The 13,619-nt window shown below is 38.9% G+C and overlaps 2 protein-coding genes across 2 annotated transcripts; both read right to left on the bottom strand.

Annotated features, from left to right (window-relative positions):
• Positions 1–2,196: 2,196 nt before the first annotated feature.
• On the bottom strand, positions 2,197–2,754 carry LOC145778969 (protein FAM200A-like). The gene has a single exon (XM_082590553.1). The coding sequence runs from the start codon at positions 2,752–2,754 to the stop codon at positions 2,197–2,199; it is 558 nt and encodes a 185-aa protein (XP_082446679.1).
• Positions 2,755–5,272: 2,518 nt separating this feature from the next.
• On the bottom strand, positions 5,273–11,966 carry LOC145778578 (thioredoxin-like). Its single transcript, XM_082590094.1, has 5 exons — positions 11,808–11,966; positions 8,190–8,294; positions 7,062–7,124; positions 6,326–6,391; positions 5,273–5,719 (listed from the first exon to the last, which is right to left on the bottom strand). Exons 1-5 carry the CDS (start codon positions 11,835–11,837, stop codon positions 5,657–5,659), a joined length of 327 nt encoding a protein of 108 aa, XP_082446220.1. The 5' UTR covers positions 11,838–11,966; the 3' UTR covers positions 5,273–5,656.
• Between the last annotated feature and the right edge of the window lie 1,653 nt (positions 11,967–13,619).

The raw sequence follows: 13,619 nt of genomic DNA on the forward strand, positions 1-13,619 counted from the left end.
AAAATAGGGGATTTTCCGTAACTCGGTAACGGAACATGGTAGAGAGACGAAATTGGTGTCAAAATGCGCAGAAGGGCCGCTTTCCTATACCTTAAGAGACTTCATTGCCGTATCTTCCCCACAAAGCGAATTATATCGAATAAACGATATTTTGCATGCACAAGGTGTTGCTATAAGTACAATTTTTTCCGTCAGTAGAGCTGTTGCTGCAAATTTACCTTGCATTACTACTACAAAGCTAAGAAAAGGAAAAATAATGAAAGTTGAGAGTGAGATCCATTTGGCTAACTTGGAAAGTTCCGCCGAAAACGAAACAACGGCCGCTTTCCAATACCTTCCTAAGAGACTTCATTGCCGTATCTTCGCCGCAAAACGAATTATATGGAAAAAAAACGTTTTTTACAACTTATGATGCAGGGTACTTGTTTTGCTCCTAAATAAGTACTTTTTCGTAATACTTCTTTAATGGTCTCGAGGTAACTGTTCTGTTACAAACTTAACAATTGTATACGTAATGCAAAGCTGAGAATTTGCAGAGATAAATTGATACTGGTACGAAATCAATAACTTGCTAATGATGTCTACAGTTAATCTTGCAGTAGCCTACTGTATGTCTGAACGAGGTTTTGCAAAAGCGGCTCACATTTCTCGACGTTCTCATTTCTCTCATGCTATTGCCATTAATTGATCGTTTTAATAACAAAATAACTCTTTAACAGCATACAACGCTACTATAATAAGCACTATCATTCTATGCTGCACAAAAATGCACGAAGTCGCAAATCGGCAAGGCGGTTGCTTTCATCACTAAGTCGCTCTCCTACAACATTTTTGAGCTTTCCGATTCGTCGCTCAGTGGAACGATTGTTGTTATCAATCGACCTCCAGAAAGATGGAGGTACATGGGCGCACATGACGCATGTTGCAAATTGACTTTGAACCGTGAAAACGTTCTTCAATCTCGCTGCTCGGCTCTTCAACAGATTTCGAATATCGCCAGTTGCTGGAAGCGAAGTAGGGATTTTCACAATTTCAAGGGGAAACGGTGGAGACACCGAAAAAAAGCAAAGTTACGTTTTCTGAAGACAGCCACTGAGAACCACACTCCACGAAATATCTGTAAACTACATCAATCACTTCTTCTTCAATGTCCCGGTATGCTAGAAGCAAATCTCGCCGAAACAAAGTAATGAATGGTCCATCACATGCCTTTGGTTTTAAATAAATCATTATAAATGAAGGAACGTAAACAGACACGACGTGGGACACTAACTTGATCAGTTTTGACTTGTCTGCTGTAGAAAGCTTGTCAAATTGAACAACAAACAAGCAAAGACAGCCATTGGCTAGACCAGTGGTTCCCAAACTTTTTTACTCCGTGGCCTAAATTTTGATTCAAAAAAAGTTCGTGGCCCACCCAAAATATTTTATACACTTGTACAGGTTTTTTTTTAAGGTTTGGTTTGGGTGACCGCTAAATAGTTTTAAGAGACCGCAAGTGTTTCATTTAAATACCAAAAAATAGCCATAACTAGGCCTACATACAATCAACGCAACATAAAATGAATTATTCGACAAGGCACATCTTAAATGATTGTAACAGCGACCAAACAGCCTGCCCAACACGGCCGCCAAACAAGTTTTCTGCACAATCAAACAAAGTGTGCTTGTTGGCTTCTGCTTGTTATGTTTCCACACGTAAAAGCTGATCATTATGCGCCATAAATCAGAAATAAACATTGACGAGTATCGAAGGTGCACTTCTTTTGTGAATAACTCTTTGATTCAGCTGTTCGCTGTACCTCCACTTATTCTTTTTTCCGAACGTGAACTATTGATCGTAGGCTATATTCGTATTATCGACAAGACATAGCGAGAAACAACCATTACTTTTCTACTGTAGTTGCAAGTCCAAATTTTGGGAAACCGCAGGAGAAATTTAGGGGACCGTTTCGGTCCCCCAAAACACCTTAAAAAAAACACTGCACTTGTATATGGGCGAGCACTATAGGCTCTAGCAATTTTCTAAGTGGCGACGCTGTGCCTGATTTGACTGGCCCGAGGATCGAAGCCCAGACCTCCAGCACAGATAGCGATGTTTCTTACCACTACGCTAATCGGCCAAGTTCTACTACCTAATTACTGTACTATATGACATGTAACACAAAAACAAAATGGCTTTTTGCAATTTATTTTTTAATGGGAAGGGTGCTCTTGCGCTTTAGCAACAAGCTTAGAAATTCTTGGCTCAGTTGTCGAAAGAGCACAGCGAATGTCATGTTCAACTTCAAGGCGGTTGCGTTGCTTGGACTTCATACATACTAGCGCTGAAAAGGCAGATTCACATAACCATGTAGAAGTGAAAGGCAATAACTTTTTAAGTACAGTTTTGCTTATTTCTGGATATGATGATGCCATGCTTAGCCAGAATTCCGTGAGTGGCAAAGTTTCGAATAGATCTCGGCAACTGGAGTCGTTTTTCAATTCAATCAATTGGTCTTGCAATTCATCTTCCACATTTTCAGGGGAAAGTCGAAACGGATTTCTTGCAAGTGATAGGTCATCAGCACTAACTTCAGGAAAATATGACTTGAATTCGCTTTCCAGCTCTTTCAGATGTTGAACAATATTGGTCTTTAGTTCATCGTTTAACTCGTAAATATCAGACAGGTTGTTAAACATGGCAAAAGTGCCGTTTTGAGCTTTTCGTCTCCAGTTTGCCAATTTTTCAACAAACGCATTGATCAAGTCCATGTTCTGAATAATGTTTTTTTCTTTTCCTTGCATTTTCAGGTTAAGGGTGTTTAAACAATGAAAAATATCTACCAAGTATGCCAAACAAGCAATAAATTTTGCATTGGTAAAGTGAAATGCTAACTCAGGTTTTACATCAGTTAAATAGATTTCCAACTCATCGCGGAGCTCAAACACTCTGCATAAAACGTTCCCTTTAGAGAGCCACCGAACTTTTGTGTAAAACAAAAGGTTTTTATGATCAGATTCCATGTCTTCACAAAGTTTTCTAAATAGACGGGTGTGCAAAGCGCTGCTCTTCACAAAATTTACTATTTTAATAGTAACGTTAAGCACATCTTGGAGACCACTTGGTAAAGTTTTAGAAGCCAGAGCTTCCCGGTAAATGAAGCAATGAGTAAACATAACGCCAGTAGCCTTTCTTTGCACAAGTGCCTTAAATCCACTTTTGGAACCAAGCATCGCAGGTGCACCGTCAGTGCACACGCCACACAGATTGTCTCAGGATACTTCGTTTTCATTAAAAAAATGGTTGACTTTTTCCATTACATCTGATGCTTTTGTGCTGGTGTTCAAAGCACAGCAGAAGAGTAATTCTTCCTTTACAGAGGTGTCAACTGCATAGCGAACGAAAACCATAAGTTGAGAAACTGAAGATACATCGACAGACTCATCCAGCTGGATGGCGAATAGACCAAAAGCAGATTTATTTATTTCAGTTATTACTTGTTCCTTAATGTCTTCTGACATTGCTGCAATTCGTCTCGTCAGTTTCAGCGATATTATGAGCTTTTTTCTGCTTAGCTATAATTTGGCTAACAACGAAAGATGCTTCTGTAAGTTTCTGATCAGTTTGTTGAAAGTTTCCAGTTTTGTCAAGTCGTTGACGTTTACAGCTAGATTCTAGTCGTTTAAAATACTCAATGCTTTTATTCTTCAACTCAGGATGATTTTTTTCCAGGTGATTTCTCAATTTACTCGGTCTCAATGACTCATTGCTTAAGACGCGGTAGCATACTACGCACTGTTCCTTTTCGACTCCATGATCATTTAACGAAGTAAATTCAAATTTAACGTAACTATCATCATACTTTCTTTTGTTTGCCATTGAATAATTTAGTATTTAGTAATTTAGTTTAGCATGTCTCGATTTGCAAATTTTTATTCAATCTAGTCTTCGCTCTGCACCTCACAACTATCAGTCCACGACATAAAGAACGCTTGTTTTTAAGTACGATTTCTGGCACATGCAAGCTTAAAAACTCATTGTTACGTAACAATTCCTCCCCGTGGCAGACAGTTTTAAGAATGGCAGTTAGAATTTTTCGGTAAAAAATCTAGAAATTGTTAACAATACAGGAACAGTATAAGTTCAATTACAAATAACTCTGTGGCTCACTGAAACCGTCTTCGTGGCCCACTAGTGGGCCATGGCCCACAGTTTGGGAACCACTGGGCTAGACAGACAAGACAAAGACAGACAAGACAGAGTTGATCGGATTGCTGACGGATGCTTGTCATTCGGCTGTCTGCGAGTATGCAACTTTCACTACTCACATTCAGAGTCGTGAGTTTTGCGTACTGGCTCCCACCTGTGATCGGTTTTAGCAAAAAAATTGGATCAGTTTCGTCTTTGTCGGAACTTTCCAAGTTAGCCAAATGGGTCTCACTCTCAACTTTCATTATTTTTCCTTTTCTTAGCTTTGTAGTAGTAATGCAAGGTAAATTTGGAGCAACAGCTCTACTGACGGAAAAAATTGTACTTATAGCAACAACTTGTGCATGCAAAATATCGTTTTTACGATATAATTCGCTTTGTGGGGAAGATACGGCAATGAAGTCTCTTAAGAAGGTATAGGAAAGCGGCCCTTCTGCGCATTTTGACACCAATTTCGTCTCTCTACCATGTTCCGTTATCGAGTTACGGGAAATCCCCTATTTTTGTCCTCACACGACTTTCGACCGCGCGGTGCCACATCTAAATGACGTCATAATGGAATAAAAATTACATTTTTCAAATCAGTGTCCAAAATCCCATCATACGCAAACCCGAACGTTTTTAATTTCAAAAGTGTGGAAAAAATGAAACACCCGAGTATACATCGTTTAGCGTACGATGCAAAAATAATACCCGATGGCTATCGGTCCGCCCCTGTAATTCAGTGGGTTAGCGCGTGACTTCGTGAACGAAAAAGCTTTAAGATCAAGCGGCGCTAGTTCGACTCTACGGGTGTGCGCTTGAGCAATGCAGTCTAAGAACTGCTCTCCGTTGAGCGACACCTTATAGGTGGAATAATTCCCAGGCAACAATCGAAAACTTCACTCTGTCAATTTCGGCAACCGGCTCTGCGTCAAAAAGCCTCTACAAGTATGCGAAACTACCAGGATAGGAATAAATCTATCAAAGGCTTTGTCAGTCAGAAGGTAAAGATTCAAAACCAACCAATATCGCGTTTTCTCTTCCTATAACGGATCTTCAAGTTGCGACATGACCTCTTCAAGAATCCAAACAGTAGGCTAAACGTTTAATTTGGTTTTATTTCACAATTCCAATGGTTGTACAATGTACATCGTTCAAGCAAACACAAGTGTCATACTACTGCAATGTCAGTAATTTCTGGGCAAAAAAAAGAGCGGACATAGAATGTTGATTTTGTGTCTGGTGACCTGACAGAAATTCACTTGTGCAACGGAGTTGTCAAACAACTTATACCTGTATAAAACTTTTTAGCTGGTTTTGCCACACGACTCATGCCCCCACTGCAACACGTTTCCTTATCTGACAAACCAGATCAAAGTTTTAATGATCTACAAAAACAGTGGTGCAGTATATACACAAAATGTGGTACAAATTTGCTTAACACAGACGTACATTGCGCAAGGAAGACCACGCGCAACAATACTACTTGAGCGCCACCACCGTTGCCTTCAGTTTTTCCTGATTTGCTCCTACCAACTCTCCAACCTAAAAAAAACGGATTTTCTTCAATAGCGTAAGTATTACAGCACCATTAACAGGGTATTCTTAAAGGTAGTGGTTATCATTAAAAAGAAGTAAAGCCATGAGAAGAAAATCTTACACAAGCGTTTTATCACAGTAAGAATAGCACTTCACCAACTGATTGTTACGGTACTATTCATGGGAGTGTTACACTTCTTTGCTGTGAAAACAATCTGATTAATCACAAACCTGTGTACATTGGCTGTCGAAAAGGGTTTTTAAGCTTAATGATATAAACGTCCGGGCACAAGAAAATTCTAACTTTATTACATTAATTCAACGTTTCCAAATAATTTGTGTTCAATATTTGAAACGGCACTTTTCATTGGGAAGCGAAATCATTCCTGTGATCCACAAATCGTATGTTCACATTTTGTGCTTTTAGCGAGTTTTACAAAGCGCTTCTTGCATGTAATCTTAAATTTAAAGCATGCTTTATTTATCCATTCACACATAAAAATAACCAGTTTTCAACAATGGACAAAAACAAACAATTCAACATTTGAAAGCTTAGAAATTTGGAAACAATAGTAGAAATTGAAGACAGTAATTGATTTACTTGTGCTGTACCTTACTGCCGTTTTTGTAGAATTGAAATGTAGGCATAGCCGAAATCCCGCATTCTTTCGCAACTTTCTGAAATCACATGGAAAACCGTAACTAATGAAATACACAAGTAAATGCCAACCCAAAGTAGACAGATATTTGTAGGTCTATTGTTTAGTACACCACAATGTTGATACGAATGACCTGTTCTAGCCTGATGTTGCGAGTTCGCTATGGTAGTAGCGATTTGCACAAGCTTTCGGAACACAGTTGCCTAGTCAAGCCGTTGCGGGATTTTAAAGAACATCTGCACTGAATTGTCAGACCCTGCAGAGCGACAAAGTTGCTTAAAAAAATTAATTTCGAAAAGAATGTTCAAACAAAATATTTTTGTTTTCAACAGCCCAAAGAAGTCACCACAGTTATCTAAAAGCACATTGAGAAGTCGTAGTTTGGTGACTCATAAAACAGATCAAAGTTGGTTCCAGGATGATTGATATTTTTCTCTGAAATGTGAGCAATTCTTGATTGTGGACAACTCATCGCGTCCAACTGTTCTTTCTACCAATGTTGAATTTTCATTTGTAAAATTTTAAATAACATGGTCAATTCATCACTATAGTGTACAACATTTCAAGGGGTGGAAGTGTAACAAAACGCAATTCAGACAAAGAAATATTACTTTGAATACCGTACTTCCTTTTTTCCATCCCAAAAGTATGAGACATTAAACAATTACCGATACAGCCTTGATACTTACATCACAGTCATCCACATTCACTTTCAAAAAATGGACGCTGCCAGAAAACTCTGTTGCAAGTGTCTTCAAAACAAAAAAGTAGGTTTAAATAGAACGCATGCTTAACAACAAGGAAAACTGGTCAAAAATAAGCTAAGCTAAGTCACAAATAAGAATCAACACAATACAGTAAATGATGAAGGAGATGCTGCTTCAGAAAATCGCAATGTATTATTGTTACCTGAAAGTAGGTTGTTAACATGATTCAATGCATTATAATGGAATGCCTTAATCATGAAAATATTTTTTTCAATAGATTTAATCCCTTTGCTTTCATTTACCGTATTTTACGGACCATAAGGCGCACCGGACTATAAGGCGCACTGTCAATAAATTGCTTTGATTAGTTTTTTGTTCATACATAAGGCGCACCGGACTATAAGGCGCACCGGACCATAAGGCGCACCGGACCATATATAATAGTATATCGGTACTGGTTTTGAGTGTACGCAATAAAGCACTACCGCACTTGATCCATACATAAGGCGCATCGGACCATAAGGCGCACGATCAATTTATGAGGAAAAAAAAGAATTTAAAGTGCGCCTTATGGTCCGTAAAATACGGTAATCAGATAATCTTGTTGAACTGATAGTAGCCTACTTGAGAAACGACAACCATGAAAAAAGTCACTATCATTTGCAATAGGTTTTTAAACTTTTTGCATGACTGAACCAGTTGAAAATGTCTGGAGACCAATAGTTTATGAATCATGTCAATTTCTTGATAAAACAGCAAAATAAGCATTCACATTAAGTGTTTCTCGGCAATCGAGTGTAGCAAGAACTCAGCGATAGACATGTGTTTCACCCATGAAGCTGGGCTCATCAGTACCGCACCACTAGTTCTTGCCACATAGTTCAAGTTGCTACACTCGACTGCCGAGAAACACATGTTTTTGGGAAAAGTCTTGATAGCTAGTGTGGAGGCTACACCGGTATGGTTAGCGAAACACAATGCTCGCTGTTCTATAGTGAGTAGTCAGATAGTGCTGACGCCAGGAAGATCGCTCCTTTTCAACCATTCACACTTTACAGTAAGTTGGTTGCAAAAAAACTCCAATGTCAATGCAAAATAAATAATAAATACCTTAACATATGGGCCAATTGTTCTGCATGGTCCACACCAATCAGCAAAAAAATCAACCACGATTAAAGTGTCTCCTGTCTCAGATATGATCTTCTGAAAGTCTTCCTACACAACAACAAAATACAGTAGAATTTGTCTTAACACATTTTCCTTTACCTTACACTTTTTTCCTGGTGCTAGTGACACACCTAAAGTTTTGTACATACCCAACTCGATTCACCCGACAACAGATAATTCAATGTTTTGCCTAACTCGATATTGTTTATGCGACACTTGAAGGCATGCCTGAAGGTGGACACGAAGATTAGCTTCCTTGTCTTCCCGTCCGCTTATGTGTAATCTGCAGTTTGCTGCAGCAGATGGAGTGTTTTGGCTGGTAAAACACTTTAACATAGAACAATTTTCCCTATGAACCAGTTGACTGCAGCATAGTAATCGTTCTAGCACTCAGCCAGAGACTTAATTTTTGCTTTGAACTTGATAATTAAAGAGAAAAAACAGAATAATTGCACGAGTGTGGGAATCGAACCCGTGTCATCAAAGTGGTAGCTCTTTGGCTAAACCACTACGCCACACCAGCGCTCGTGAGATCTTCGTTTAGTTTATATCGGTAATGTTTCGAGAAGGCTCACAATATTATCAGTTTAGTTTGTTTTTATTTCTGACTATCACAACAAAAAATCAATATACGACAAACAAAGCAGAGGTCTCTGAAAGGTAGAAGCGACAAAACGCAAACGTTATAACAGGCATGATACCAAAGCAGGACAATCAGTTTAAAATATGGCACGGTTGCAACACCTTATTTTATGTGACACTCCGTCTGCTGCAGCAACCTGCAGATTACATATACGCTGACAAGAAGGCGTAAGTAATTCCACGTTGCTTATAGGTAATTCGACGCCACTTATGGTGCTTATAGGTAATTCGACACAACTTATGGTGCTTATGGGTAATTCAACACAACTTACGGTGCTTATGGGTAATTCAACGCGACTTATGTGGCTTATGGGTAGTTCGACGTGACTTATGGGTAATTCGACGCGACTTATGGGGATTATGGGTAATTTGACGCAACTTATGAGTAATTAGACATGACTTATATTGCTTATGGGTAATTCGTGGAACCGGGCCTATCAGTGACATTCGGTGGCTTAAACGGTTGGGAAAGCAACTTGGAAATATTCTGCAGCAAGGTAGTAGGCACGAAGGGCGTAACTGTCGGGCGTGAAGGCACGTAACTGTCAAGCCCGAGGGCGTGTTGCCGAAGGCAACACTTCCACCGCAGTCTTCGAAATTAGCCTTGGTAATTGCCGAGTGTTAGTGTTATCCAGTGTTAGACAGTAAAAATCCAGTGTTAGACATGGAATAATAGTTGTCTAAATACCGTATTTAATTCGTCATGTATGTTCATTCTCAGATAGTCAGTTAGGCCTACACTACAAAAACTAACACTTAGGCCTAAACATTACAACCGCAAGCAATTTGTACAAAAAGCTGGATAAGTTTGCCTCCTGCGTATAGAAGCTTAACAAACTAAATATTGCATCCGCATCTGAACATTCATTGGCGAAGTAACGTTATATCAACGCTGTAAAAAGGGCAAAGGCATGACTATGAAAGCTAGTAGGCTAAAGTAGGATGCAACCTAGTTCGTACCATGAACAGTACGTACCGTCAGTTCGTACCTTGAAAAGATCAAAAAAAAAATTAAAAAAAGCCGAAGTCGCTGATCGCAGTTTCCGCAATCATTTTAAAATTTTCCCCCTGAAAAAATCGAGAGAAAAAATAGCTCAAAACCGAAGTCCGCTGATCGCAGTATCCGCAAACATTTTTTCGCAGTTTCCGCTAACTCTAACCATAGAGTAATCTATGCTCTAACCCTAACCTTCGCTGATCGCAGTTTCCGCAAACATTTTTCCGCAGTTTCTGCTAACCTTTACCCTAACCATAGAGTAATCTATGCTCTAACCTTAGCTGATCGCAGTTTCTGCAAACATTTTTCCGCAGTTTCCGTTTACCCTAACTCTAACCATAGAGTAATCTATGCTCTAACCCTTGCTGATTGCAGTTTTCGCAAACATTTTTCCGCAGTTTCCGCTAACCCTAACCTTCGAGTTTGTTTCAAATTGTTTGGGGAATTCCGATCAGCGACTTCGGCTTTGTGCTATTAAACTGCGATCAGCGACTTCGGCTTTTTTTAATTTTTTCTGTTGATCTTTTCAGGGTACGAACTGACTGTACGAATGGTTCAAGGTACGAACTAGGTTGCACCCGCTAAAGTACATGGCGAGGAGACATCAAAAAACAGCAACAATCTTTTCGTCTTTATGATGCTGTGCTGTGTACCGTGACGAGAGACCATTCTGTGCGTATGACCAGTTATTCTAGCGATTGAACGCATTGACGTCACTGGGAAAGCAACTCCAACCATAACACATCTGATTGGCTAAGCAGCTGGTGACGTTTTGCAAAATGAGTGAGGATTGGATAAAACGAAGGCGTTTTTGGACGTGGGGAAAGCAACTTTGCAAGTTGATTTCCCTGAAGCCTCAGTGGTTGTTTCTGACAGGAGCGTTTGCGTTAATTGGCATTTATAGGCAAGACATGCGGTTTGGTGAGGACTTAGACTACTCACAAGCGTTACAAGTAACTCTAGTCACAAACACAGTAATTTTCAAGTTAAAATAAACGTGATAAAAATAATAAGAAGTTAAACCTATAATGCAGTCATTATATTTTGCATAGTTTTCGCTCAGGTAAGCACTGCTTTCCTTGCTTTTCCTCACCGATCGTCACTGCCAAAGTGACTCCAATCGTTAGGCTACGCATTTTTGTGGCCATTCAGTTTAGTTTGTTTTTAGTTTGTTTTTAAATGGCACGGTCGTAACACTTAAAATTTTTATAAATTTAGAATTTTTTTACTCATTTTAATTGTTAAAGAAAAAGAAATCACTAGCCTTTTTTTTCCTCTTTGTTTTAAATTTATAAAAATTTTATTAAGGTGTTACGAGTTACGAACGTGCCATTTTTCAAACGGATTGTCCTGCTTTGGTATCATGCACGCTATAACCTCCGCGTTTTGTCGCTTCTACCTTTTTCTAGACCTCTGCTATGTTTGTCATATACTGTTTTTCGTTGTGATGGTTAGAACTAAAAACAACAAAAATGCGTAGCCTAACGATTGAGTCACTTCGGGTTAGAATATAGTTTAAAAAATTGGTATCGAACTCATATCCTTGGGAGTACGAGCCAGACAAAGATGGCACGCGCCACAGATTCACTTGGCAAAGGCAGTTGAATTTAGAAGTTATATATAATATGCACTTTTTTTCATTTGTTCTTTCGTCTTTGCTTAGAAAGAGGTGAAAGAAAAAATACGCAGCAGCAACAGCGCGCGTGCGCAGTAATAGCAACGTAAAGATTTAAAAAAAGGCATGGAACGGCTGTATTTACGGCGCCGTAAGTGTAGCCACTTCCTAAATTATAAAATAGATAAATATATTAAATGCCATATGGTTGCTTGGTTTTATCTGTCTATGGTTGAAAAAAGTCAGCTCTTTACCAAAATTGTAATATTCTACCGTATATGATAGTGAAAAAAAATACTATACCTACCCATGAGCTAATTTCTTTAACATCCCCCATTTTAGTTCAGGCTAAAAACGAACAATTGATGAAAATAAGCAACTTATGTTGAAACAAAATAAATTGACTTGACTCAACTTCCCTGTGCTGTAGCCCGATCAAATTCCACAGCTCCACAGCAAGGTTGCCAGAGTATGAAAAGGTCTTAAAGCCAAAATAATACAAAAATGGACAAATGGATATTTACCTGTTTCTATTAAGAATAATACATGACTTGTGAGTTGTGACCTTTTTTATTTTTTAGTCATACGTTATCTTTTCAGTTGTCTGTAGTTTACTGTAACTTTTTGCTGCTTTCATGGTGTTGTCCTTTAAGTTTTTTAACTGTGATAAAGTAACAGTTAAAAGCAGCAGTTAAAATTTTCAAAGTAACGGTTAATAACAGTTATTTGAAAACCATCTTGCACATCTCTATTACGAGTATTAAACAAGTACGGTATAGAAGATGCAATCGGCCCCGTTAGCTCAGTGGTTACACGCCCGGCTCAAGATCACGCGGTGCTGGTTCGACTCTCGGCTGTGCACTTGAGTAAAGCATGTCAAGACTGCTCTCAATTCAGCAGCACCAAATGGATGAAATAATTCTCAGGCAACAACACTTCAACAATCGGAAAACTTACTCTACCAATCTCGGTAACCGGCCCTGTGTCAAAAGCCTCTACAGGTATGCGAAACTACCAGGAATAACCAATCAAGGCTTTGTCAGTCCGAGGATAAAGATTCAAAACCAACCAACCAACCATGTATTGAACAATGGTGAATATGGTTTCATCTGGTAAGGTTACGATATGTGAGAATTATTGATTATTATGGATATTGAAGAGTAAATTAAAAAAATCCAAATTTAAGGCCAAATCTAGAAAAAGGCCAAATGCATAATTTCTAAGGCCAACAAACTATAAAAAAGTCGAATTCGAGGAATTTGGCCTTAAAAAGACAAAACTGGCAACGCTGCTTTACAACCCACAGGATTTTCGAAGAAAACGTAAATGTAGCGGTTACCACACAATAGCTATTTCACCATAGATATCTTACATATAGATATGCAACTCAGTGGTGCGTAACGATGTTTGAAGGCTAACAGCGTAGCTATGGCTGTATGCATTGACTTCAAACTTGGCACAGCAAAACAACTTTATTTTTAATATATTTTTTTGGTTTTTGTTTAAATAAAACTTTCTTCGTTTTCAAGTTGACGTATGGATTGCTTGTGATGACGTCACAATCTCGTTCCGCTTGGACTGCTTTATGGAGATTCTGGCGATCGAAAACAAATCACAGTCACAGAGGGTACCTCTAAATACCCATTGTCAGGCATAGTCGGGCATTGTCAGGCATTGTCGGATTTTTGGGGGGTTGTGGAGCATTTTCAGGGGTTGTCGAACATTTTCAGGGGTTTTAGGTATTGTAGAGTAGGCTAACTACTTTCAGGCATTGTTGGGAATTTCTAGGCATTGTGTAGGATTTCCAGGCATTGTCGATCAATATCAGTGTTTGACAGGTTTGGTAGTCATTATGGAACATTTTCAGGCATTGTCGGACATTTTCAGGGATTGTCGAGCATTTTCAGGGGTTGTCAGGCATTGTAGAGTAGCTACTTTCAGACATTTGTTGGGAATTTCCAGGCATGTCTAGGATTTCCAGGCATTGTCGATCAATATCAGTGTTTAACAGGTTTGGTAGTCATTATGGAACATTTTCAGGGATTGTCGAGCATTTTCAGGGGTTGTCAGGCATTGTAGAGTAGCTACTTTCAGACATTTGTTGGGAATTTCCAGGCAT

Source organism: Aplidium turbinatum, chromosome 10, assembly GCF_918807975.1.
Source record: "Aplidium turbinatum chromosome 10, kaAplTurb1.1, whole genome shotgun sequence".
NCBI classification, from domain to species: domain Eukaryota; kingdom Metazoa; phylum Chordata; class Ascidiacea; order Aplousobranchia; family Polyclinidae; genus Aplidium; species Aplidium turbinatum.